At 42.3% G+C, this 23284-nt stretch overlaps 1 protein-coding gene across 1 annotated transcript in view; it reads right to left on the reverse strand.

Annotated features, from left to right (window-relative positions):
- AK5 (adenylate kinase 5) overlaps nucleotides 1-23284 on the reverse strand; it is a 254653-nt gene that overhangs the window by 27068 nt on the left and 204301 nt on the right. Inside the window, exons 11-12 of the mRNA XM_057715801.1 lie at nucleotides 7967-8130; nucleotides 5637-5753 (exon numbers count right to left, since the gene is read on the reverse strand). Coding sequence (XP_057571784.1) covers nucleotides 5637-5753; nucleotides 7967-8130 — 281 coding nt within the window. The remainder of the gene's footprint in view (nucleotides 1-5636; nucleotides 5754-7966; nucleotides 8131-23284) is intronic.

A 23284-nucleotide genomic window follows, 5' to 3' on the forward strand; every position in this document is an offset into this window, starting at 1 on the left:
TGTTAGTTTCAGGTGTACTACATAATGCTTCAACATTTGCATACATTATGAGGCATGCAAATGATCACCACGATGAGTCCCGTTCCATCTGTCCTCATACAAAGTTATTACAATATTATTGACCATATCCCCTGTGCTGTATATTACATCCCTGTGACTTATTTATTATGTACCTGGAGGTCTGTACCTCTTAATCCCCTTCACTTACTTTGCCCACTTCCCACCCCCTTCCCTTCTGGTAACTACCTGTTTGTTCTTTGTATCGATGAGTCTGTTTTTGTTTTGTTTTGTTTTCTAGGTGCTGCATAGAAGTATATCATGAGGTATTTGTCTTTCTCTGTCTTACTTCACCTAGCAAATACTCTCTAGATCCATCTATGTTGTTGCAAATGGCAAAGTTTCTCTCTCTCTTTTTTTAATGACTGGAGGTAGCTATTTTCAATCTATATTTTATAGGAGAGGAAACTGGACTATGTATAGTTAAATGACTCCTCACGGACTTATAAAGCCAGGCTCTGAATCCAGGCCTGTGAACACAAAGTCACTATAACCAGGCATTTGCAAATGGGGTGGGAGATGGGGATGGTGGTTAGAAATCCCAACTCCTCCTCCACATTCCTTCTTTCTCTCTCTCTCACACACGCACCTACTAACAACCTTCCCTTCCCTAATACGCTATGTTGGATACTACGTAGGCACAGATCATTAATTAGTGGAGGGGGTGGGGAGAAACCAGGCTTGGGGACAGAAGATAGGGTGGTAATAGAGAAATCACATATACACGTACCCCTGAGCTGTAGACAGGAGTTTGCCTTTGGTCTTTAGTGGTGTTGTGTATGGTAGCCAAGCAGATCCTCAAAGGACCTGCCTCTCAGAGCAATCAGCCACAGGTATGCAAAAGCATCAGCCTAACTAACCAAGCTGGATTTTTTTCAGTGACAGCTGGTCCTGAGCATCAGGCATATCAGTCCCTATGATACAGAAGGGCAGATGAGATGTCTGTGGGCTGGAAGACCATGCATAGGCCTGAATGGGCTTCAAACAGAGTCAGAGGCCTGACAGGTACACAAGGAACACTCCCTGTGCTCTCAGCCAGGGTGATTACTCTGAATCTCTGGGGAAGCTTGTATGTCTGTATTTGTCTTTGCCAAATTTCAAATGAATTGCTTGCCTGTAATTTGGAGTGGGCTGTACAAATGATGGGGTCCCTTCAGGGCATACATGAATCAACAGCGGCTCATTCTGTGTTTGTAGCATCTTTGTTCTTCGGGTCAGGTTTAAAGCAGGTGCTGTTTTGGAGGGCTGGATGTGTTCTCTTGCACACAAGCCAAATTGATATTAGAATCTTCTAAACTGCTGTACCCAGGGACAAATTTAGATCATGCTTGATCTTTGCAAACTCCTCCCAGCAGAATGCAAAAGACTGTCTTCGTGGGCATCTCACTTGAAGGTCGCCCATTCAGTAATGAAAGGGGGCACTTGTATATTTTTGGAAATGGCATTGTGAATTTTAGGATTGACTGAAACTACCCAGTCTTCACGTTGATGACTCTCTCTCACTCCTAAGTTCTAGTTAAGTGTCTTCTCTGACACTTCCTAAAACCTGTCTGGATGGGGCCCACAGTGGGGAAGGAGGTTCTGCTTTACTTGAGGAAGATCGTATGGATAATCTGAATTCATATTTACCCAAAGGCTGGGGACAGACCAGCTGGGCATCGAAAGTCCTGAACTCACCCATCCTGGGGTTATAAGCAAAGGAGAAAGGCATGACAGAGCAGGAGTTTATGGGCTCAAATGAAATGTGACTGAAATATGAGCAACCCTAAACTAGGTAATATTTTTATAGCCTTTTATAGCTTAGGAAACACATGTGTGTTATATCATTTGATGCTCACAAAACCCTCTAAGAGGATTTGGCAGTTATATTATCATCTCTCTATTTTACAGAGGAGGAATCTGAAGTTGAGTGACATGCCCAGGGTCACACTAATCTATGATCGAGGTGAAAATCCAGCTTATCTTTTTTTTAAAAAAATTAATTGATTACAGAGTTGAAAAATAAAGAAAATATTTTGAATTAAAAAAATTAATTTATTTTTGGCTGTGTTGGGTCTTCGTTGCTGCATGTGGGCTTTCTCTAGTTGTGGCGAGCAGGGGCATCTCGCTGCAGTGGCTTCTCTTGTTGTGGAGCACAGGCTCTAGGCGTGCGGGCTTCAGTAGCTGTGAAACATGGACTCAGTTGCTCCGTGGCATGTGGGATCTTCCCAGACCAGGGATCAAACCCATGTCCCCTGCATTGGCAGGCAGATTCTTAACCACTGCACCACCAGGGAAGTCCCCAAAATCCAGTTTTTCTGACTCCAGAGAGCATAAGTGATGCACTTTAAGGTGTTCCCTTGGGAGGCTTTATATGAATACAGCAGTGCTGCCACTGCTTCAGACAGTTTGGACCTCATAGGCCTAAGTTCAGATATTTGCCTTCAGACCCAGTATACAGTCAAATGATTTTTGACAAGGTTACCAAGACCATTCAATGAGGAAAAAAGTCTTTTCAATCAATGGTATTGGGGCAACTGGCTAAGTACACGCAAAGAATGGAGTTGGACCCTTATGTTATACCATGTAGAAAAATTAGGTCAAAATGGATTAAAGACCTAAATGTAAGAGTGAAAACTATAAAATTCTCAGAAGAAAACATAGGGGAAAATCTTTATGACACTGGATTTGGCAATGATTTCTTAGACATGACACCAAAAGCACAGGAAACAAAAGCAAAAATAGATAAATTCAATTATATCAAAATTAAAAACTTCTGTGTATCAAAGGACACAATTAACAGCGTAGAAAGGTAACGTACAACTCAACAACAAAAACTGAACAACCTGGTTAAAAAATGGGCAAAAAGATGTGAATAGACATTTCTCCAGAGAAATATAAATGGCCAACAAGCACATGAAAAGATGCTCAACATCATTAATCATTAGGGAAATGCAAACCAAACAGGGTCCTGAAGAGCAATTTGTACGCCCACATTCATAGCAGCATTATTTACAGCAGGCAAAAAGGGGAGGTAACCCAAGTAACCGTCAAGGAATAAATGAATAAGCAACATACGATTCATCTGTAACAAGGAAAGAAATTTTAACACATGCTACAACATGAATGAACCTTGAGGACATTATGCTAAATGAAATAAGCCAGTGACAAAAGGACAAATCTGTTTGATTCCACTTGTGTGAGGCACCTCGAGCAGTCAATTCATAAAGACAGAAAGTGGAACAGTGATTGCCAGGGGCTGGGGGGCTGGGGAAACGGGGAGCTATTTTTTAATGAGTGTGGAGTTTCAGTTCTGCAAGATGAAAAGTGTTCTGGAGATTGGTTGCACAACACTGCAAATACACTTAACATGACTGAAGTGTACACTTAAAACCGGTTAAGATGGTAAATTTCATGTTCTGTAAATATACAGAACACGGTAAAATATTATCATGATTTTAAACAAACTAGAACAAAAAAATGTAAAAAAGTGGCTGATTATATAGAAGTCTGTGCTCTTAGAGTAGTTTACTTGGTGGGAGAAGGGCTCATTAGAGTTCCAGTGCGTGAGTGCCCATCAGGAACCGCCTGGAACCGACACAGCCCAGGCTCTGCATACACAAATCCATCTCTCCCTGCACACCCCCATCTTGTTGACAAAAGCTCCTGAGCTGAGATGGACAATGTCAGCCCTGGGGGTCAGGGACCACCCTTGTCAACGGGGCCAGGGAATTTTTTCTCTGACTCTGGTTGCAAGTAGGAAATGCCAGGGTCAGTGAGTAATTATCCTTTAAGTATTTAGATACCATCTAAGGAAATTAAATAAAACAGAGACTCAGAAGGAGGTCAAACTAACTCCCAGGAGACACACAAGTACCATTGCCCTTAATCAACGTTACAGTGTTAGAGATGGATGGCGATGGGCCCCCCAAATCTTAGTCCTATCAGTGGTTGTCAGCTACCAGTGAGTTGACAGCTGATACTAGCTGTGTGGCTGTGGGTAGGCCATGTAACATCTCTGGGTTTAATTCATCACCTTTACCATGAAGAAAATACCTCCTCTCTCTTTCTAAATGGTATTAAAAGTATATCAAATGAAATTTTACATATATTTATATATACACAAATGTTTTAAAACTAGTCTACAGAGATCTCTATAAATATTAATTTTTGTAGACTCTGGAGTCTTTGTTTCATACATGGGGACAATTGTTTCCCTCTTGTTTGGACTTTGTAAAATTAGAGATAAGGTGTGTAAAGTGTGTAGGACAGAACTCAGTCCAGAGTAAGCTCAATAAATGACAGGAACAATGTTTTTTGCTTACTGCTGTTCCCCTGTGAGTGGCCTCCTGGTGAAGAGGGTGGGACCTGGGGAGGTTGGAGCAGTGCTGTCCAGCATCTATTCTCCCTGCCTTCTTCTAAGAGCATCCTATTTTTCTTTGGGTAATTCCCTTCCCTTTCTCAGTCCATGTGGCTCAGGTGTGGTGCCCATTCTCCTTCCTTTCTTCCCATCTCCACCCTGGTCCTCCAGGTTGGACCAGGATATTCCTGGATATCCACAGTGATCGGTTCAGTGATGAGCCCAGGACTTGATAATCCAGAATAATGAAACGAAACCCTGCGTTTTTTGCTGGACCCACTGGAGAACAGAAACACTTTTCTGTGAGGTCACTTATGAGGCTGAGTCAAAAATTATCTGCTCCCCAGTTATATTAAAACTTCTGTTGGCCACACTGTCTTATCAGTGCTTTCCACTCAAGGCTACTGTCTCCCCAGTCACGGTGTGAATGTGTTACATCAGTTCATTTGTAACTGCAGTGTGAGCAAAAATGGATGCCCCACTTGTGATCTGCACAAAAGAAGAACAGCATGCAGTGATTCTTTTCTTGTGGTCTGAGGGTGTACCTGGTGCCGTTATTTATCGAAGACTTTGTGTGCACTATGGAGAAAGTGTTTTGTCACAAAGAAGTGCGTATGAATGGATAGAGAAGTTCAAGGAAGGTTGCACAAGTGTTAGTCATCAAGAAGGAGCTGGATTCACTTCTGATGAAGAAGTGAAGGCATCGGTGCATTCGCGGCGCGCAGCTCAGCCTAAAACATTTTTTAATGAGGGAATACGAAAGCTTGTTGGCAGATGGACAAAGTGTATTGAAAAGCAAGGAGATTATGTCAAAAAATGATGAATTTGTCTTTTCTAAAAGTTAATTAAAATAAATTCTACAGCCAGCGTGCGGATAATTTTTGACTCACCCTCGTCGATGGTAGAATACAAGCCTGTAACAGGAAGAAAATGAGGCCAACGCAAGGAAAGAAAATCCAAAAGATGGAGAAAGTCAGATCATTGATGAACAAATCTGAATACATGGATCCAACCAACTGTGAACTGCTCTTGGTGGTTTTACTTACTCGAACCAACAAATCCACCATCAGCAGCCCCACCCTCCACGCTTGTTTTTCGCCTGTGTGCTGAGTTTCTGCCATTTGTAATAGAAAGCTTTATTAAATGTAATTGAGAAAGGGACAGATTTTGAATTTATCCCTCAGCCTCACTGATGTCCCCTGTTTATTTTTTCTGGGACGATCCCCATGACAACACTCACCCTACGTCCGAACTCTTCCCCTTGCTTCACTTCCCGAGGATAGCCATCAATCAGGAAGCCCCTGGTGTTGCTGAGGTTGGCCACCATGGCCTCCTTCAGGAGCTCCAGAATGATGCCCTGCAGCAGAGGGAGAGCGGTCAGGACCTGAGCTCTTCCACAGAACAACACTGGAGTTACCACAGGTCTCCCAAGCCATTCCACCACGGGAGGGAGAAAGATACCAATAAGATGGACAGAACAAACTTAGGGATAGCAAGGAGGGAAGAGGGGGTGGGATGAATTGGGAGACTGGGATTGACATATATACACTATTATGTATAACATAGATAACTGAGAACCTACTGTATAACCCAGGGAACTCTACTCACTGCTCTGTGGTGACCTACATGGGAAGGAAATCTAAAAAAGAGGGGATATATGTGTATGTATAACCGATTCACTTTGCTGTACAGCAGAAACTAACAACATTGTAAAGCAACTATACTCCAATAAAAATTAATTTAAAAAAATTAACAGCAGACAGCAATATTTCATCAACTCCAAATCTGCGCCCCCTCCATTTTAATGTCTATGGAATTGGTAAGTATCTTACAGTTAGTGGGTCATAGTTTAATTGTTAGTGTTTTTTTCTTCCTGGCATATTTTTATGGGTTATATTTTACTGGAGTGTCTAAAAATAATGAGAGATTAGGTGAAATACAGTGCTATATTTCATACAGTAGCACTCCTTGAATTAGGCCTAATGACAGTTTAAAACTAGACAAAACATGGTATAAAATGTGCTTCATCGCTGATTTTTCTCCAGTAAATATTTTATAAAATTTGACATGTACTGACTTGAGGAGTCTTTCAGTAGATATGAGGTAGAATTTTCCAGAAATATCACTTTGTTAAAAATTTTGATTTAACTTGCACTTGAGGAAAATGAGGAAGGAGAGATACGTGGAAGCTTGGGAATGGATACAGGAAAATGCCACCAGCTGCACAAACGGAGGGGGGAGGGCGGGCCAGAATTCCTGGTGTTCTCTGGTCCCTGGCATCGTCTGACCTGGGGCTTGGGGAGTGTCACCATCACAGGGGTGGTCAGAAACTATCCCCAGAGGATAATAGATTAAATCCTCATGAAGTTTATACTCTAGTGAAAAAGACAGATAGTAGATGAGTAAATAAACATATACAATAATCAGCTAGAGAGAACTACTAGCAACAAAATTAAAGCAGGGCAGACAAAGTAGAATGTTGGTGGTGGTATTTTAGATGGGGTGGTCAGGAAGGGCCTCTTTGAAAAACTGTGATACTTAAGTAGAGATCTGGATGAAGTAAAGGTGCAAACTGTATGCATACATGAAGGAAGAGCACTCAGACTGAGGAAACAGCAAGTGCAAAGGCCCTGAGGCAGGAACAGTGTGGCCTGTGGGAGGAACGATGGGAAGGTCAGTGCAGTGGTTGGGTAGGAGTGAGCAAGGCGAGAGTGGTTGGAGAGCGAGCGGGAGTCCAGACCCATGGGAAGGACTCCGGATTTCATTCTAGGTGTGGTGGGGAGCTGTTGGAAGTTTCTGGGGAAGGGGATAAACATTTTCAAGAAATCACCCTGGTTGCTGCGAAAAGAGTAAACTGTAGGGGGAAAAGAGTGGGCAGAAGAAGGCCCGCTAAGAGGTAGTTGCAGTGGTCTGTTTCCTTTCATGAGGACCATTCTGGCTTCCAGGTGGGAAACAGACTGCGGATGGTTAAAGAGGAAGGATAAAGCTCTGTTAGCTAATAGGGGTTGTACTGTCCAAGCCCTGACTACAGAGCCTACTCTGGAAGGGATGAGTGTTTTTTGATACCTGTGGCATCCAGTTTCTTAGAGATGGATAGTGACTTGAAAACAAAACCAAACAAAAAAAGATAAATAAAAGGGATATCATTTACTTCAGCTACCCAAGGAAGTTACCAACTTTCAAGCTAATGCCATTATACCTCTCAGAACTAGACCAAAATGTTATTTTCTATTTTCCAGAGGGTTCTAATTCTAGGCTCCGCTACCAATCTCACCTCTGCTTTGAAAATTTTAACTCTAAAGTGGGAACCAATTTTAGGGGAAAATATGAAACAGACTAACATTCAAGGGGCTGGCAGAGCAACAAGACAGAAGGAACCTGGGCCTGGACAACTTGGACCAGGCCCAGGTTCCTTCTGCTGCGGACCTCCCATCTGCCTCTGGACTGTTATATGTAAGAAAGAAAGGAAATACAGCTATTGTCCTTTTTGGGTTTCTTTGCTCCAGAAGCTTAGGTTAATTGCAACACTCCCAAATCTCTCCCCTGCCAGAGAAGGCAGCTGTTGCTTACTGAGGGCACCAGCTCTCCACGTTCCATGATGTCTCTGATCAACTTGCTTCTTTCAGATTCTGATGACAACTCATTCCGCAGGAGCTTGCCAGTCGAGAGATGTGTAAATCTGTATTTTTCCACCAGCTTTTCACATTGTGTGCCTTTGCCAGAGCCTGGGCCACCTAGAAAAGAAGTCATGTATCAGCCATCCATCCCAAGTCTGGTGCCTCGTTTTGGGCTGTGGTCACCATGGTGAGCAGGCAGCGTGGACTGAGCACTGATGATTTACTGGGAGCCTGTCTGGAGCTGTGGATACAGTGGAGAATGGGACACAGCCCTTGCCCTCAAAGACCTTACTGTCCATGGAAGGCAGAGAGTGTTAAAGACAAAGAACAGCGACCACTGTAGGAGGTCTAGGGGGGAGGAGTTCTGGCTGCTCCAGGGGCGCGGAGGAGGGGTCCACAATCCTGACTTGGTAGACACGCATGGCAGAGCAATTTCCTGGGGGCACTGAACCAGCCATGTGCAAAGCATGGACCACAGTGCCTGATACACTGTACCTGCTTAACAAATGTTAGCTGTTACGTTCAAAATAGATTGTTTTCAAACTTAGAGTTACCAAAGGGGCAAGGGGAGAGATAAATTAGGGGTTTGGGATTAACGTACGCACACTACTATACATAAAATAGGTAACCAACAAGGACCTACTGTCTACCACAGGGAACTCTACTCAATATCTTGTAATAACCTATAAGGGAAAAGAATCTGAAAAAAAGTAGATAAATATATATGTATAACTGAATCACTGTGCTGTACACCTGAAACTAGCACAACATTGTAAATCAACTATACTTCAATTTAAAAAATTGCTTTCATTTTCAAACAATCACAAACTTACAGAAGAGTTATAGGTACAAAGAACTTTCTGAAATATCTGAGAATCAGCTGCCAACCTGATGCCTCATCGTTGCCGAACACTTTAATGTCATTTCCTCCGGACAAGAAACCATGCACATCCTCCTAAACAGCTACATTTTCAGACACCATTCACATTTCAATGGAATTCTCCCAATCATCCCAATTATGTCTTCTGAAGCCAGTAGATCAAGTTCAGAATCATGTGCCGCCTTTAGTTGTCATGTCCCTCTGGTCTTCTTCCAGAAGGAACAGTTCCTCTGTGTTTTCTTGACACTTTTGAAGATTACAAATAGCTATTTTATAGAATGTCCCTCAATATGAATTTTTCTGTTTTCTAGCTACTATTACTGATGATCTCCCATATTCCTTTGATGAACATGACATCTTGACTCTTTCCTTGCTGCGTCCCCCCTCCCCCCAAGTTCAACTAGTTGCTAAGTTGTAAGATTTTACATCTTGCAAATGATAATCGCTAAACTTTGCCAAGTGCTTACTGTACTGGTCATTGCTCTAAGCATTTTGTGTATATTAATTTTAAATAATCTTAAGAGAGGCAGATGCTGGTATTATTGCCATTTTACAGATGGGGAGGTAGAGGCGCAAAGAAGTTAACTGCCTTAGGCGGCAAGAGCAAGTAAGTAAGTAGCAAGTCTAGGATTCGAAGCCTGGACTCTGGTTCTTGGAGGTATTCCCTCCTCTCTTGGCTGCTGCACCCAGATTTACCTGCCACGGTTCAACTCTTCATGCTCGTGGTGTAGGGCAGCATCCACCTCTGTCTGGGGCAATGGGTGAGGCTCTGGGGTCCAGCAGACCTGCTAGCAGGATGATTTGCCTGAAAAGCATGTTGTTTCCCAGATGCAGAGCATCCAGTGGCTTGCCATTCCCGACTCCTAGAGTGGCATTTCAGGCTTCTAGAATCTAGCTCCATTCAGCCTCTCCAATCTTTTTCTTCATTTCTTATCCTCACCCAACATTTTCATGTGCAACCGTAGACTGTCCCTTCATCAGGACATCTTTTTTAAAAAAAACTTTATTTCAAGGTAATTGCAGATTCACATTTGTAGGAATAATATAGAGAGATCCCACGTATCCTTTACCAGTTTTCCCTTGTGGTGACGTCTTGCAAAACTATAGCACAACATCACAACCAGAACATTAGCACTGATGTAATAAAGATATAGAACATTTCCATCACCATGGAAGAATCCCTCATGTTGTCCTTTTATAGCCACACCCACTTCTCTCCTACACACACAGCCCCTCCATCCTTAACCTCTGACAACCACTAAATCTGTCTATAATTTTGTCATTTTGAGAAAATTATGTGAATGGAAACATAGACATCAAGATACACTTTTTCAATGTGCTTTTACTCTTCTGGGTCCTCAGCCTGGGATGCTCTTGCTTCCCCCTCTTCATCCCTTGGGCGTGGACCCAATGCTATCCCCTTCTGGCAGGAATCAGCCTGTCCTCCTCACCTGCCTTGGGGTGAGTGATGTAACCAGGGCTTGGGTGCCTTGGCTTGTCTTACACTTGGCCTAGGTCTCCCACTAGACCTTCTGCCCTACAGCGCCTAGCACAGCACCTGTACACAGTAGGTGCTTCTTAATGTCTGGAGCTCTTCCCTGTTCAAAGGAAATATTTAACACTGAAACGTAAAACACAGTTGAAGTTTTAGCGTGGTAGTGAGGACCGACAACTTGTTCTGCGATTTTCCTGGCTGGCCTCTCTTCATGTTCAAAACTCCATTCTTGGAACAATGGGCCACATCCCTCTTGAGGGCTGTGAGTTGTGGTCCCTCACTAGCAGAAGAGCCTCTCACTCCCTCTCCTTTGCCTTGGCAGGAAATCAAGGAAAGGTCCAGGTTCTCTGACTTCCGCTCATCTGTACAGCTGCTCTCAGCCAAATGGGGAGGGTTCAGACTCCTCATGGTATTGTCACGATGGCCTAGATGCAGTAGGAAAACAGCAATTACAGAGGTTCGCAAAAATAATACAGACCACTTAGCAGGAGTGGCCGATTGCCGGCTAATGCTACACTTGCTCCAAGCACTATGACTCCCGTCTCCCGAGACAATAGAAATGGAGCGTGGGGACATGGAAAGGCCACTCAGGGGAGAAGTACCTCCAGATGAAGGAGCGAGGGGAAGAAAGCGCTGGGCTCCTGCAGCTGCCACCAGGGCTTCTGTGGCCGGATTTACCTAGAAACTCGCTGGGATGGCTGGAAGCCAGCCACATGGAAAAGATATTTTCAGACTTGGCTTACAGGGCAAAAATGCTGCGTTCCAATTATTTTCTTCCTTCAGCATCCTACTAATATGACTATTACAGTTTTTGTTCCTCTAAAATGTTATTTAATAAATCTTGACACAAAGGCAATTAAAAAATCTTCAGCTCAAATTAACCACAGCTGTGTGTGAAACAGCAGCCGCTGCCCCAGTTAGAAACCTTTCGTGGGAGCAACAGCTGCAAATTCTTAACATTCTTTGGGCAAATGGTGCAGGCACGGTGGAATTTTAAGCAATCTACACAATGGTTTGATTTTTCCCGTGGCTCCAAATCCGAGAACAAAGTGATTTTTATCACTGCCGTGAAGGCACAAAAACTGCTAGGAGATGTATGAATTTTCATACACTGTCACTGACATTTCTTTGAGGCCTTCACTATGACTTTTAAATAAAAAAACAACGAAGCCTTGATATCTTTCCAAGATAATTTGTTACATGGGGAAAAATCTTTTGAGATGCCACATACCCGAACAAGTGGGCTGTGTTCTCTGTGACGAGATGACTGAGAAGATGAGCAGCTGTCACATTCACTGTCCTCTCACTGATTTTTCCTGTATCATTACTTGAGGCTTAAACCCTGAACAAACCTATACGTAATACTGCATGGTGTGATTCACAAAGACAGCCTGGGGTAGGAGGTTCCATTTTGAAAGGGTCTGCCAACACGTCCAAAAAAAAGAAAGGCTGAAAAATCTTTATTCTCAACCACCGATGTAATTTAAATTTTTTTTCCATGTGAGGGCAAAGGTGCTATTCTGTGAGACGTGCAGATACTGTGAACCCCCACGTCACAGCTCGGTGTATCCCGTCCCCCAACACTGCACCGAAGGAAGGGGAAGAGCCTGCAGGAGATCGGGGAACCCAGGGCCCACGGCTAGACTCGCCTCCGTGTATTCTCCTTGGTACCTGGTGTTCTCTGAGGTGGAAGCGAAACAAGCTGCATCACCTGGGCATGCCCGTCTGAGCCCCCTTTGCCAGTGTGCTTTTTATCTTCTGGGGCAGTCCTCTCAGGGGACGCCTCCTGGATTCATTAGCTAGGCTCTGCAGGAGACCTGTCTCCTATGCGACTTTGCAGGGTGCTCGGCCTCAGGACAAAAAGAACGAAACGGCAAAGCTGATGTGTTAGAGCACACTTTGCACTTAAGAAGCCCAAGTGAATAATGATGTCATGTTAATAATTAGCTGAATCCCAAATACAAACAAATGCATGGACACAAGTTTTTATTGTACTTAACAGTGTTTTGAATAGTAATGGCACAGAGCAGGCTATGGTGTCCTCGGTTGACATTTCATTGTATCTTGTTAACTGCAGGATGCAACCTGGAACTAGGCATGAGGCCTATGAATACAGCTCTTCATTTGACAAACATCTGTTGGGCAGCTACTGTGGGTCAGACACTGTGCTAAGAGCTGGGAATCAAAAGACTCAGGGGCCCTTTCTTCCATCGGAGGATTCACCATCTAAGGGGAAGCTGACAGGTGAGCCCAGCATCACAGCAGTGTATGAGCCAGGCCTGTCAACAGCACTGCAGGGGTGCTGGGAGGGACTCCTCGCCAGGCAGGGGAAGACATCCACGATTACCTTTGCTAACACAGGGGAAGTGTGCAAAAGAAGAGCAGAAGGCTGAGCTTGGTATCTTCAGCAAAGTGGCCTGGAGCATGAAAGGGTCCTGCAGAGAACGGTGGGACAGGGAGCATGGTGTATTGGGAAGGGTACAGGACAGATGGGTCAAGCAGTAACCCCTGGCTCTACACTTACTAGTCGTGTGGTTCTGGGTGAGTCTTTCAACTTCTCTGAGTCTCAGTTTCCTCATCTGTAAAATGGGGGGAAATAAGGACCACCTCTCCATCTCATTCTACCTTTGCCTCCTCTTCCTCATCTCCCATTCCTGACCAGTCGCTAGGCAACTTTGAAAAGTTGTCTACATTTGAAAAGTTTTGAAATCTGTCCCTTTGTCTGAAATCTCCTTTGTCACGACTCTCTGCCAAAAATTGGTGCTTGACAAGTGCTACTTAAAATGAGAGGAGGTTACTCATCCCTTTAGCTCTTCCTGAGTTACATCTGCAGGGTGACATCCAGCATACCAGGGTTGGAATCAAACATAATCCAACAACAAGTATGGGGACTAGCCACCACTCTGAGACGTCCAGACCACTTGCAGGTAATTAAGATATATATTAACACACACACACACATATTTGACGGTACATGTACAGATATATGTATCTGGTTTGGAAAACCCATGCAGTTTATTTTCTCTAAGGCAAAGCAGAGAGGACAGCATTCTGCAGGTTCTAATGTCATCAGCAAAGCTTTTCAGGCCTTAATTCCCATCCCACCCCAGCCTCAGCGTTCTCTAATCCTCTTCAGCACCAATGACCTTCATCACTAACCCAATTTTAGCTTGCCTTTGATCTGGCTGAACCTGAGAGTTCATCATTACTTGGGTCTGTCCTCCCACCCTGCTCACGTCTTCTCCCTGTCTCTTTCCCCTTGATCTCACTTCTCAACTTGTTCTCTGTTCTCACTGTGACCTCACTGAGTTGGTCCATTCCCTTTGGGTTCCACTTACTTCCCTGATCAACTGGACACCAGGCCCTTTCTAGTAACTTTGAATCTTTTGCACCCTCTGAGTTCTATTGTGACTGCGATGAGTTCTACCGGCCTGCTCTCTGCCCAACCCACCATTTATTTGATTTGCATCTACTCTGGATTGCTAAGAATTCCATGAGAAATTCAGAAAACGGAGCCAGCTGGGTTTCTACCTAACATCATAACAGCTCTTAATGCTTCTTGGCAGATATATTCCTCTTCTGCTGATACCAAATTAGATGTCCATGGATGGTTTCCCCATTGTCCTCAAATCCTCAAACATACTCTTATTCCTCTCACTTTTTAACAGGCTTTAAATCTTCCTATTATTCACTAAGAAGGTGAGGATTATCTCTTTTCCTCAACATTTTCAAAACGTGTAACTTCATCCTTTGTCCTCCATCTCTTCTTTCTCTCGTTTGGAAGATGTTATACAACTAGTCAGCCTAAGGCTAACTTCTCTGCTTTGGCTCTTCTAGCACCTCAGCATTTTCCTTCACAGCATTTTTCACAGAATATAGTAACTATCTATCTATCTATCTATCTATCTATCTATCTATCTATCTATCTATCATCTATCTATCTATCTAATCTATCTATCATCTATCTATCTATCATCTATCTATCTAATCTATCAACTACCTATCATCTATTATCTATATCTGTCATCTATATCTTTCACCTCTTATCATCTATCATATCTATCAAATCTATCAATTATCTATCATCTATATCTATCCATCATCTATATCTATCTACCTATCATCTATCCATCTACTGTCTCTATCATCTATCATCTATCTATCTATCATCTATCTATCTATCTATCATCTATAGTTTACTTAAAGACTGTCTTCCATATTAGACTCTAAGGATACGGGTATGCTTTGCTTACCACAGTGCCCAAACATAGTGCCTGAAACACAGTTGTCTACTGTGTTTATAATAAGTTGTCTACTTTCAGCCACTTTATAATAGTGGCTGAAATAGTAAATAATTTAATGGTGAAGGGGTCCTCTCCTCCTGCCTGCTCCAAAAACCCAATTCTCTCTTTCTTGCCCGCATAAAATTTATTCCCCTCTGTTGGCACCATCTCTTCTGTAAACAACCAAATAAGTTGCTTAGTTCTTCCCAATCCAAATGAGAATATTTCCACTATTGTCTCTATCCTCTAGTTTTCTTTACATTCTTTCCCTTTTTTTTCAGTAGCCTGAACCTGCCCATTTCCATTTCCTCCTCTTTTATTGACTTCCTAGCCTCTTGCAAGCTACCTCCTATCCTCAACACTCTCTGAAATTGAGCTTTCAACAGTGATTGCATAATTATCATATTATTCAATGACCTTCTTCTAGTCTTTATTGTCTTTGACTCAGTAGCATTTAACACCACTGATAAACATCTTGAAATTCTCTTTTCCCCTGACTTCCAGACACATACTTTGCCCATGTTCTCTTCCTTCCTTTGCCAGGCAGATTCTCACAGAGAGTAGAAACTGCTTTATTTATGTTGGTCTCCTCACAGAACCTTGTAAAGTGTCACAGGCAACTGTTGAATAGAGTCAATGTCTAGGAGCACTGTGGCCCCACAAAAGTGATAACTATATTCCCTTTCACATTAGAAGAACCCTGGACCGAAGGAACTGAATTCCAGGTTCACATCCCAGACCTTTATCTTGTGAGATGACTTTAATGGAGTCACTGATCCTCTCTGTGCTTCAAGCTCCCCAATTACAAAATAGGGATGGTCATACTGCCTATTGGTTGTGAGGACAAAATGTGATAGCACATATAAATTCCTTGGAAGAGCAGCTGGAGCAGTGAAGTGCTCAATAAGCATCACGATTATTACCTGTAAAATGAGGCAGCTCGTGTTAGTGATGCTTAGAAATCCTCCCAGCGCCAACGTGCCGTGCTTTAACAAAGATTAGATACAGCATTTTTTACATTGTGGTACTATTTCAGCATCTTTAAAGATGGATAGTCTTCACAGTTATAGCCTGTGAAGGTATCAAATATCTTTTGCAAATCAAACCATCCTATTTTTAGACAGCCTCAGAGTTGTTTAAAAATCTATCAGATTTCTACCTCTTGAAATATTTCTTTCTGTCTAAATGAAAATGGGCTGCAAGGTTGGGTTCAGGTTTTTGTAACTGAATGATTCCTTTCAAAGAAAAGCTATTCTGCCATCAGATCATGAAGTAACTGTGCCTTAGGAAAGATCCTCAACCACCGTGGGCCATGAGTCACTTTAAACATCCTGTATCTGGGATGAGCTGTGTCACCGTGCTGGGTTTCAGTAGGGTTGCTGGGAATTGGCTCTCTCTGACCAGAAACAATTAAGAAAAATAGATCTTTATACTCAAAAGACAATATCGCTATTAGTTCTAATAATGCACTGCTGCTTCAGGTTATTTGCTGAATAGGATGAAGTATGCCAGTGACAGGGTCAGCTGAAGGTTATGTGGAAGAATGTCACATGGGACTGGGAACTCTTGATAGCAGGGACTGTGCCTTATTTATCAGTATGTGGTGTATAGTAGGCACTCAGTAGTTATTAGGTCAATCAATGAGTAAATGACTGAATGGATGGTGAACGATCTGGGAGCTTCAGGGAGGTAGGAGACCTTGGTTCTAGACCATTCCTGGTTTGAACTAGCTGAGTGATCTTGGGAGAGTCACTCTACCTCCTTAGATGCTAGCTTCCTTGTCTGTAAATCAAAGAATCTGGATTAAATTAGTAGTTTCCAGTGCTATTTTCTATTACATTTCCTAGATATCCCAGCTTCTCCCTGAGGAACTATTACTCACCCCCACCTTTTGAACTTAAAAGTCCCCAAGTGACTTGGTTTGGCCAGTGAAATGTGGGCAGAGGTGGATGTGTGTTACATTTAGGCAGAGGTTTTTATAGCCAATACATGGTTTTCTGTGTCTCTTTTCTCTTTGCCATGATGCTAGCAATATTTTGGATAGCAGGGGCTCAATCAGCATGGTTACCAGAGTGAAGCCCAGTCAACTGTTGATGAACATGTAGCATTAGTCCTGAACAAGAAGAAGAAGAGGAGGAGGTAGAGGAGGAAGAAGAAAAAGAAGAAACATCTTTGTTGCTTTGCACTACAGAGATTTTTAAGAGGGCTTACTTATTACTACAGCATAACCTAGCTTCTTCTGACTGATATGTTCCCAAACTTGACTGTGCATCAGAATCACCTGGGGAGGTTGAAAAAATTCCTGAATCAGTAGATCTCTGAACTTCTGGGGTTGGGGCCTTGAATTTATAGTTTTAGAAACTTCCCCAGGGAAAGTATATAGATATTGGTGATTGACTTTGAAATGTGTAAGGAAAAAAAGATGTATTGATGGATGGATAAAGGTATAGATAGAGGGACAGACACATGATAAAAGTTATTGTAAATGTTAATGGCAGAATCTAGGTGGTGGGTTTATGGGTGTTCACTATAAAATCCTTTCAGCTTTGCTGAATGTTTAATATTTTCATAATAAAAAAGACCTTAAAAAATTCCCCAGGTGATTCTAATGGTTAGTTTGATTTGAACTTCTAGACCAGATAATCTAAGGAAGGCAATTTGCTGTGAATGCCCCAGTGGTCACTGTGGGGAGTCCGTAGTGTTGATCTTTTATTTAGTTTTTAATATTTACAGTGTAATAATGCTGAGTTAATGGGTCTATGATGAGTGAATACTCGCTATAGTGGTTAATAAGAATCCTCACTGCCTTATCAAAAGCAAGGCTATCCCTTTTGTTGCAGACAAGGAGACCTTTTCGTTTTTTCAGTATCAGGCTGGAGCCAGTGGGAGGGGGACTGTGGTCTGTTTTGTACCAACGGAGTGGGTCAGAGACAAGTTCGAGAGGTCACTGCAGACTGTTCAGATAAAGGTATGTGATTCACAGTGCTTTTGGCTTGATATTTGACCCTAATAAGTATCTATTCTATATGTTTTATTTGTAATAATTCATTTACTCTTTACAACTATGTGAAGTAGGTGCTCTTTGTAACTCTATTATACAGATGAAAAAACTATGCCCAAGGGCCAACCGTACCTTAATAACCACTGAGCTCTACAGCCTCTCATATGTAAGGCCATTCTGGAAATCAGACCAACCTGCTGTTCAGAAAAGCACTGCACAGTCTTCAGGCGATCAGAATGGTCTCCAGGAGGTGGGTTTTCATCATGGACCTGTAGGGTTGCCAGCTGAAACACAGGCTGTCCAGTTAAATGCTGCATGAAATATACTAAACATGGTCACTGCTTATCTAAAATCCAAGTTTAATTGTGTCTAATATTTTTATTTGTTAAATCTAGCAAGTCATCAGGCCCCACCAGTTATGAGCTTAGAGACTTTTGGTAGACATGATTTTATCTCTGTTCTGACAACTCTAATGGTTTGTAATCCTGCGATTCATTCAGCTAAAACCTTCACAGCCACAGCGAGACAAGTGAAATGTCTCATTAAGACAAGACGCTGAAACTGCATTCCACGACTCCAGCTCTTGCGTAAACAGTTAACAAGCAAGGTTCAGGTCTTGGGGGAGAGAAATCACAGGCACCATGATGGTGATTCCTAAACACTGACACCCTGTGATGCTTCTGTAGCTCATAGCACCCCAGCCTCACCTCATCCCAACAGGGACAGAGACAAGATTTTCAAACTGCTCATGAGTAAATACCGCTAAAAACCTTGTCCTTTGTTTCTTCACCCGGAGATCTCTGGGGCCTATTCCAGACACAAATCATCAAGCTTACAGACTGGAGCCTTCTAATAGTTGCCTCATCAGGCTCTGCTTGTTTGGGTCTCTGAATTCTTGGACTTCATTCTCCTAGAGTACTCTTCCTCTTCCAAATTCTTCTTAAATTTATCAAGCCACATTTTCTCCTTCACACTATGATCTCAGGCATGCATTAAATGACTATAACAGGCAATTTATAAACTTAGCTTCTCCTTTCTATTTTTTCCCTTCTTTTATATAAAATAGTTTTTCTCAACTGTACAAGAAATACACGCTCCTTATTGACGATGCAGACAACTTGGAAAAGTGAAAAGAAGAAAAATCTCCCACAGTCTCACTCCTCAAATGTAACTGCCAAAAATACATTTTGTTTTGTTTCTTTGCAACTTTTTTTTCTACACATGATTTTCTGGTTTGGTTTTCATTGGAAATCTGTCTGCTTTGATATTTCTCTTCTTTGGGCTTTTGTATTCTCATCTGAAAATGAGCTTGTTGGACTAGATAAATTCCAAGGTCATTTCCAGCATTACCATTCTATATTTTTGTGTTTGTCAGAAAACTTGGAGAATACTTGTGCTTGCAGTCTATTTTTGTACTGTAAAAGGAAGTGAGGATATTTGAGACAGGTAGGGACATTTGTGGTGGATGTTAGTTGGATTCCATCTGGGGTTTTGTGTTCAATTTTGGGCCACACCACGGAAACTGGAAGTCTTACACACTGTGATGAGAATATAAAATCGGTGCGAACTTTCTAAAGGGCAAGCTGGTAATGTAAGTCAAAAGTCTTAAAAGTTTTCAGGTCAATGGATTTATCCTAAGGGGGCAAAATCATGTTTTAGTTATATAGATATTCACAGCATTTTTAATGAAAGCAAAAAATTTAGGAAAAATGCGTGACAATAGGAACAAATTGAATAAATTATAATATAGCAAGACAAAGGAATAGTATGTGGTCATTAAAATGATGCATTGAAAGAAGACAGATAAAAACGAATACATACAGTGTGATTCCTTTTATACAAAGTTCAAAAATATCTATGGCACTCTTTGCAGGGGTCAGTGAATAGAAGAGGGCACAGGGATGCTTCTGGGATTCTGGTTATGTTCTATCTTTTGATGTGCGTGTTGGTAAGATGGGTGCGTCCACTTAGTGAAAATTCAAGCTAACACTTAGGATCCAAGTGCTTTTCTGTTTTGTTTCAGTCCAGTTACTAAAAAACCGTTAAAAAATTAAATCGTATATTCAGTTTTACACTCTTGGAAAGACGCCCATGATATCTTGTTAAATATAAGAAGTAGCTTTCAAAGTTGTATGGTCTCATTTTCATGAAAAACGTATATTTAAAAAATATATAGGTAGAAAAAAATCTAAGAGGAATGTAAGTCAAGATCTTAACAGTATTCATCCCTAGGCTTTGGGATTTTGGGTGATTTGTTGTTGTTGATACATGTTTCCTAGAATGAAGATGTATTATTTTGTAAGAAGAAAAACCCTTAAATTAAACAAAAATTCTGGAGAAATTTTGGCTACATGTGTTCGAAGGGACCTGAGGGGGTGGAAGATGATGTAAGTAGAACTTATGCATTCATTCCATAAGTAAATGTGGAGAATCCACACGAACAAGGTACTGTATTTCAGTACTGAGGACACAATGATACGACAGTGCCCAGCTCTCAAGGAGTTTACAGCCTATAGAATAACAGAAGAAGCTGGATCTTCTTAATCAGATGAAGACGTGACTCATGAGGAAGTTATACGTCTTCAAATATTTGAATGGCTACAATGATATGATGGAGAGAAAGCTGATTTGTTCTGTGTTGCTCTGCAGGGCAGGACTGGACAAAACAGCGGAAGTTTTGACATAGCAGGTTTTGACTGAGTCTTAGGAAGACCGTTGAAAGGACAGTAGCTGTGCAACAGAAAGAGACCCTCCCACCTGCAGGGAGACGGAGCAGATGCAGCCAGTGCTCTCCACTGGGGACCAAGCCTAGGATAGTCCCGTCTAGTGATGTTGTGCAGTGTTGGGTTAACATTTTAATTTAGGACTCTTCCTTCTTTGGGCTTGAAAACAAAGGCTCTAACCAGTTGTTTTTGTTTGGTCTGAGATACTGCAAATGCAAACCTTTTCTAAGTCTGCATCCTCCTACCTCGATTTTCCCTGAGAACATAAAAAAAATCCTGTAAAACTAGAAGGTAACTGTGAGACGTGTATGGGCAGATTCATCAAAAGAAGTTTTTCCCTCCTGGTGCTTCATTGCCTGTTTACCAGCCCTGGACTGGTCCTTGGTCAACGTCACCTGGATCACATCATCCCTCAGCGCGTCCAGGGCTCCCATGATTTGGCCAGCTCCTTTCTGTTCCCGGGCCAGGAGGGGCATATTCCTATCCCTGTGCTTGATTCCTTACTTAAAATTTCCCTTCTTGGACCCCCTCTCTCCCCAGCCCTCTCTCAAAATTAGGGGACCCCGTCCATTCTCTGAGGCTCCCCTTGGTTCCCAGCTTCTCCAAGAAGGGGCTCCCAACCGTTCAGCCACTGTACTTTCTTTATTCCCTCATCCCTGCTGACACTCACTGAATAGCTCCTTTGTCTACACTGTCCTGTATCGGTTCTAAACTTTTCATACGCATTAATGCTTGCTTCATCAAATAGATTATAAGATCCTTGAGGGGTGGTGACATTAAACATGAAAAAAATTCTCCCTTATATTTGCTGTAGTGATGATCCATAATTCAGCTTTTTCTTGCTCTCCTATCTTTAATGACAATTTGGCAACACTTGCACTGCAGTTCATACTCCCTTCTCTGAATGGTGGTAACACTCGGATTCAGTACCGCCAATGGAGTGATTTGCTAGCTCTTTGTTTTGTAATTTTGCTTCCTGTCATCTACGCTAGCTACATAGTGGTGATTGGAACTTGATTCTGATACAAAAGCTACACTCTACCTTACCCAGCAAAAGCCATACTTGTTTTTGTTTTTGTTTGGTGGGAAGGGGCCAGGAAGGCTTCACGAAGACCCCTTATTGCTCTTTTAGGACCCATCCAGAGGAAGAATCTCTTAGTTATAGCTGGTTCTTAAGAATGGCCAAGCCTTATAGTTTTACTTTAAACCTCTCCTCTTATCATTATGACTCTGAAGTGGTTACTGATAGAAGACAGGTTCATACAGTTATTTCTGACACCGTGTCTTTATTTACCACAACCGAGCTTGGGGAATGCAGGGACAGTAACTTAACCTTAGCTTTCATCACATTGCTTTCTCATTCATTCATTCATTCTAAAGACTTACTGAACATCTGCTAGGTGCCAGCTTTCTCACTGCTTAACATTCTCTCCTTTCCTTCACAACAGATGTTGGAATGAGGAGTAGTCTGGGCGCTTGCCCCCACAGCTCCGCACTTGGAAGCTGAGGACTTCCAAGACAAACACGGCTGTGCTCTGCGTGCTGCTCTGCCCATGCCAGCTTCCCACACATTTGCCACAGGAGTTAGTCCAAGCAGGGAAATATGTAATTGGACCAAATATGGTCCCTCCCCTTTAAGTTAAGGTCATCAGGCAAGTGTGTGGCATGAACACGGTGATCAACTTTCTGGTAGAAGACATTCCTCGAAGCATGGTAGAACCATGAGGAGTACTGTCTTCAGAGTCAGTGCCCCAGAAAATATGGGAGGAAAATACCAACTGGGTCACAGGAACTTGTCATGTTAAAGCAAAATAGCTGCATTCGGGTACGAGGGAAGAGTCCTTCATTGCCCTGACTGTCTGATGGTTTAAATATATTTCATTTACAGCCAAAAAGTTGCTCTGAGACTCTTGGTTCTAGAGCTTGGAGCAAAATGAGAGGGAAATACTTTGGGAATGTTACATACAGGAAGGCCAAAACAGTCACTGCCCCCGTAATCACTGGCTTGTTATTCTGCTTCATTCAGCAAGGCTAAATATGGTATCCTACAGTAAAAACTTGTTGGGTTGTTGTGAACAGCTGCAGGAATGTGTCCACAGGAGGAGATGGCAGCCAACAGGCAGGCTTCAGCTAAAGGTCTGAGAAGTACTTTCTCACCTCAACTCTCCCTGATCCCAGCCAACCACATCTATGCTAGGTGAAACCGCATTTAACAGACCAATCTCTTAGGGAGTGTTTAATTTGAATGAATGCTATCAGAAACAGGAACAGAATTCCTATTTACCCAATCTCTTAACATCCGTAATGGCCATCGATGGGTTCCAATTCACTTCTGATCCCATCTTCGTCCCCCTTTTATCAGGATGTTCTCTATCTTATTGGCTGTCTCCCCAACTCAACATACAATAGTTATACTGATAGCTAACGTTTGTTGAGAATTTACTAAGAGCACTGTGACACGTGTTAACTCATTTCGTCCTCACATCAACCCTATGACCTTGGTACTATCATTGCTTCCACATCACAGATGAGGAAACTGAGGAAGAGTGCGTGTAAGGATATTGCCCAAGGTCACAGAGCCAGGACATGGGAAAGCTGGGATTTGAATTCAAGTAGTTCATACTCTTAACTAGACTCTGTACTGCCTCTCTATTTATACAAATGTGCTTGACTCTCTTATATTTTAAAAATATTTCACTCAAGCTTCCCTTCCCTTTAGATACTGCTCTAAGTCTTTTCTTTCTCTTAGAGTCAAGTACATCCTCATTCCCTTACCTCTTAATCACCCCAAACCCACTGGCTTTACTTTCTTGCTTTCCACTGGAATTGCTCTCACCAAAGTCACCAATAGCTCTTCGGTTGCTGAACCCAACAGACAATTTTCATTAC

The sequence above is a fragment of the Hippopotamus amphibius genome, chromosome 1 (assembly GCF_030028045.1).
Source record: "Hippopotamus amphibius kiboko isolate mHipAmp2 chromosome 1, mHipAmp2.hap2, whole genome shotgun sequence".
NCBI lineage: Eukaryota > Metazoa > Chordata > Mammalia > Artiodactyla > Hippopotamidae > Hippopotamus > Hippopotamus amphibius.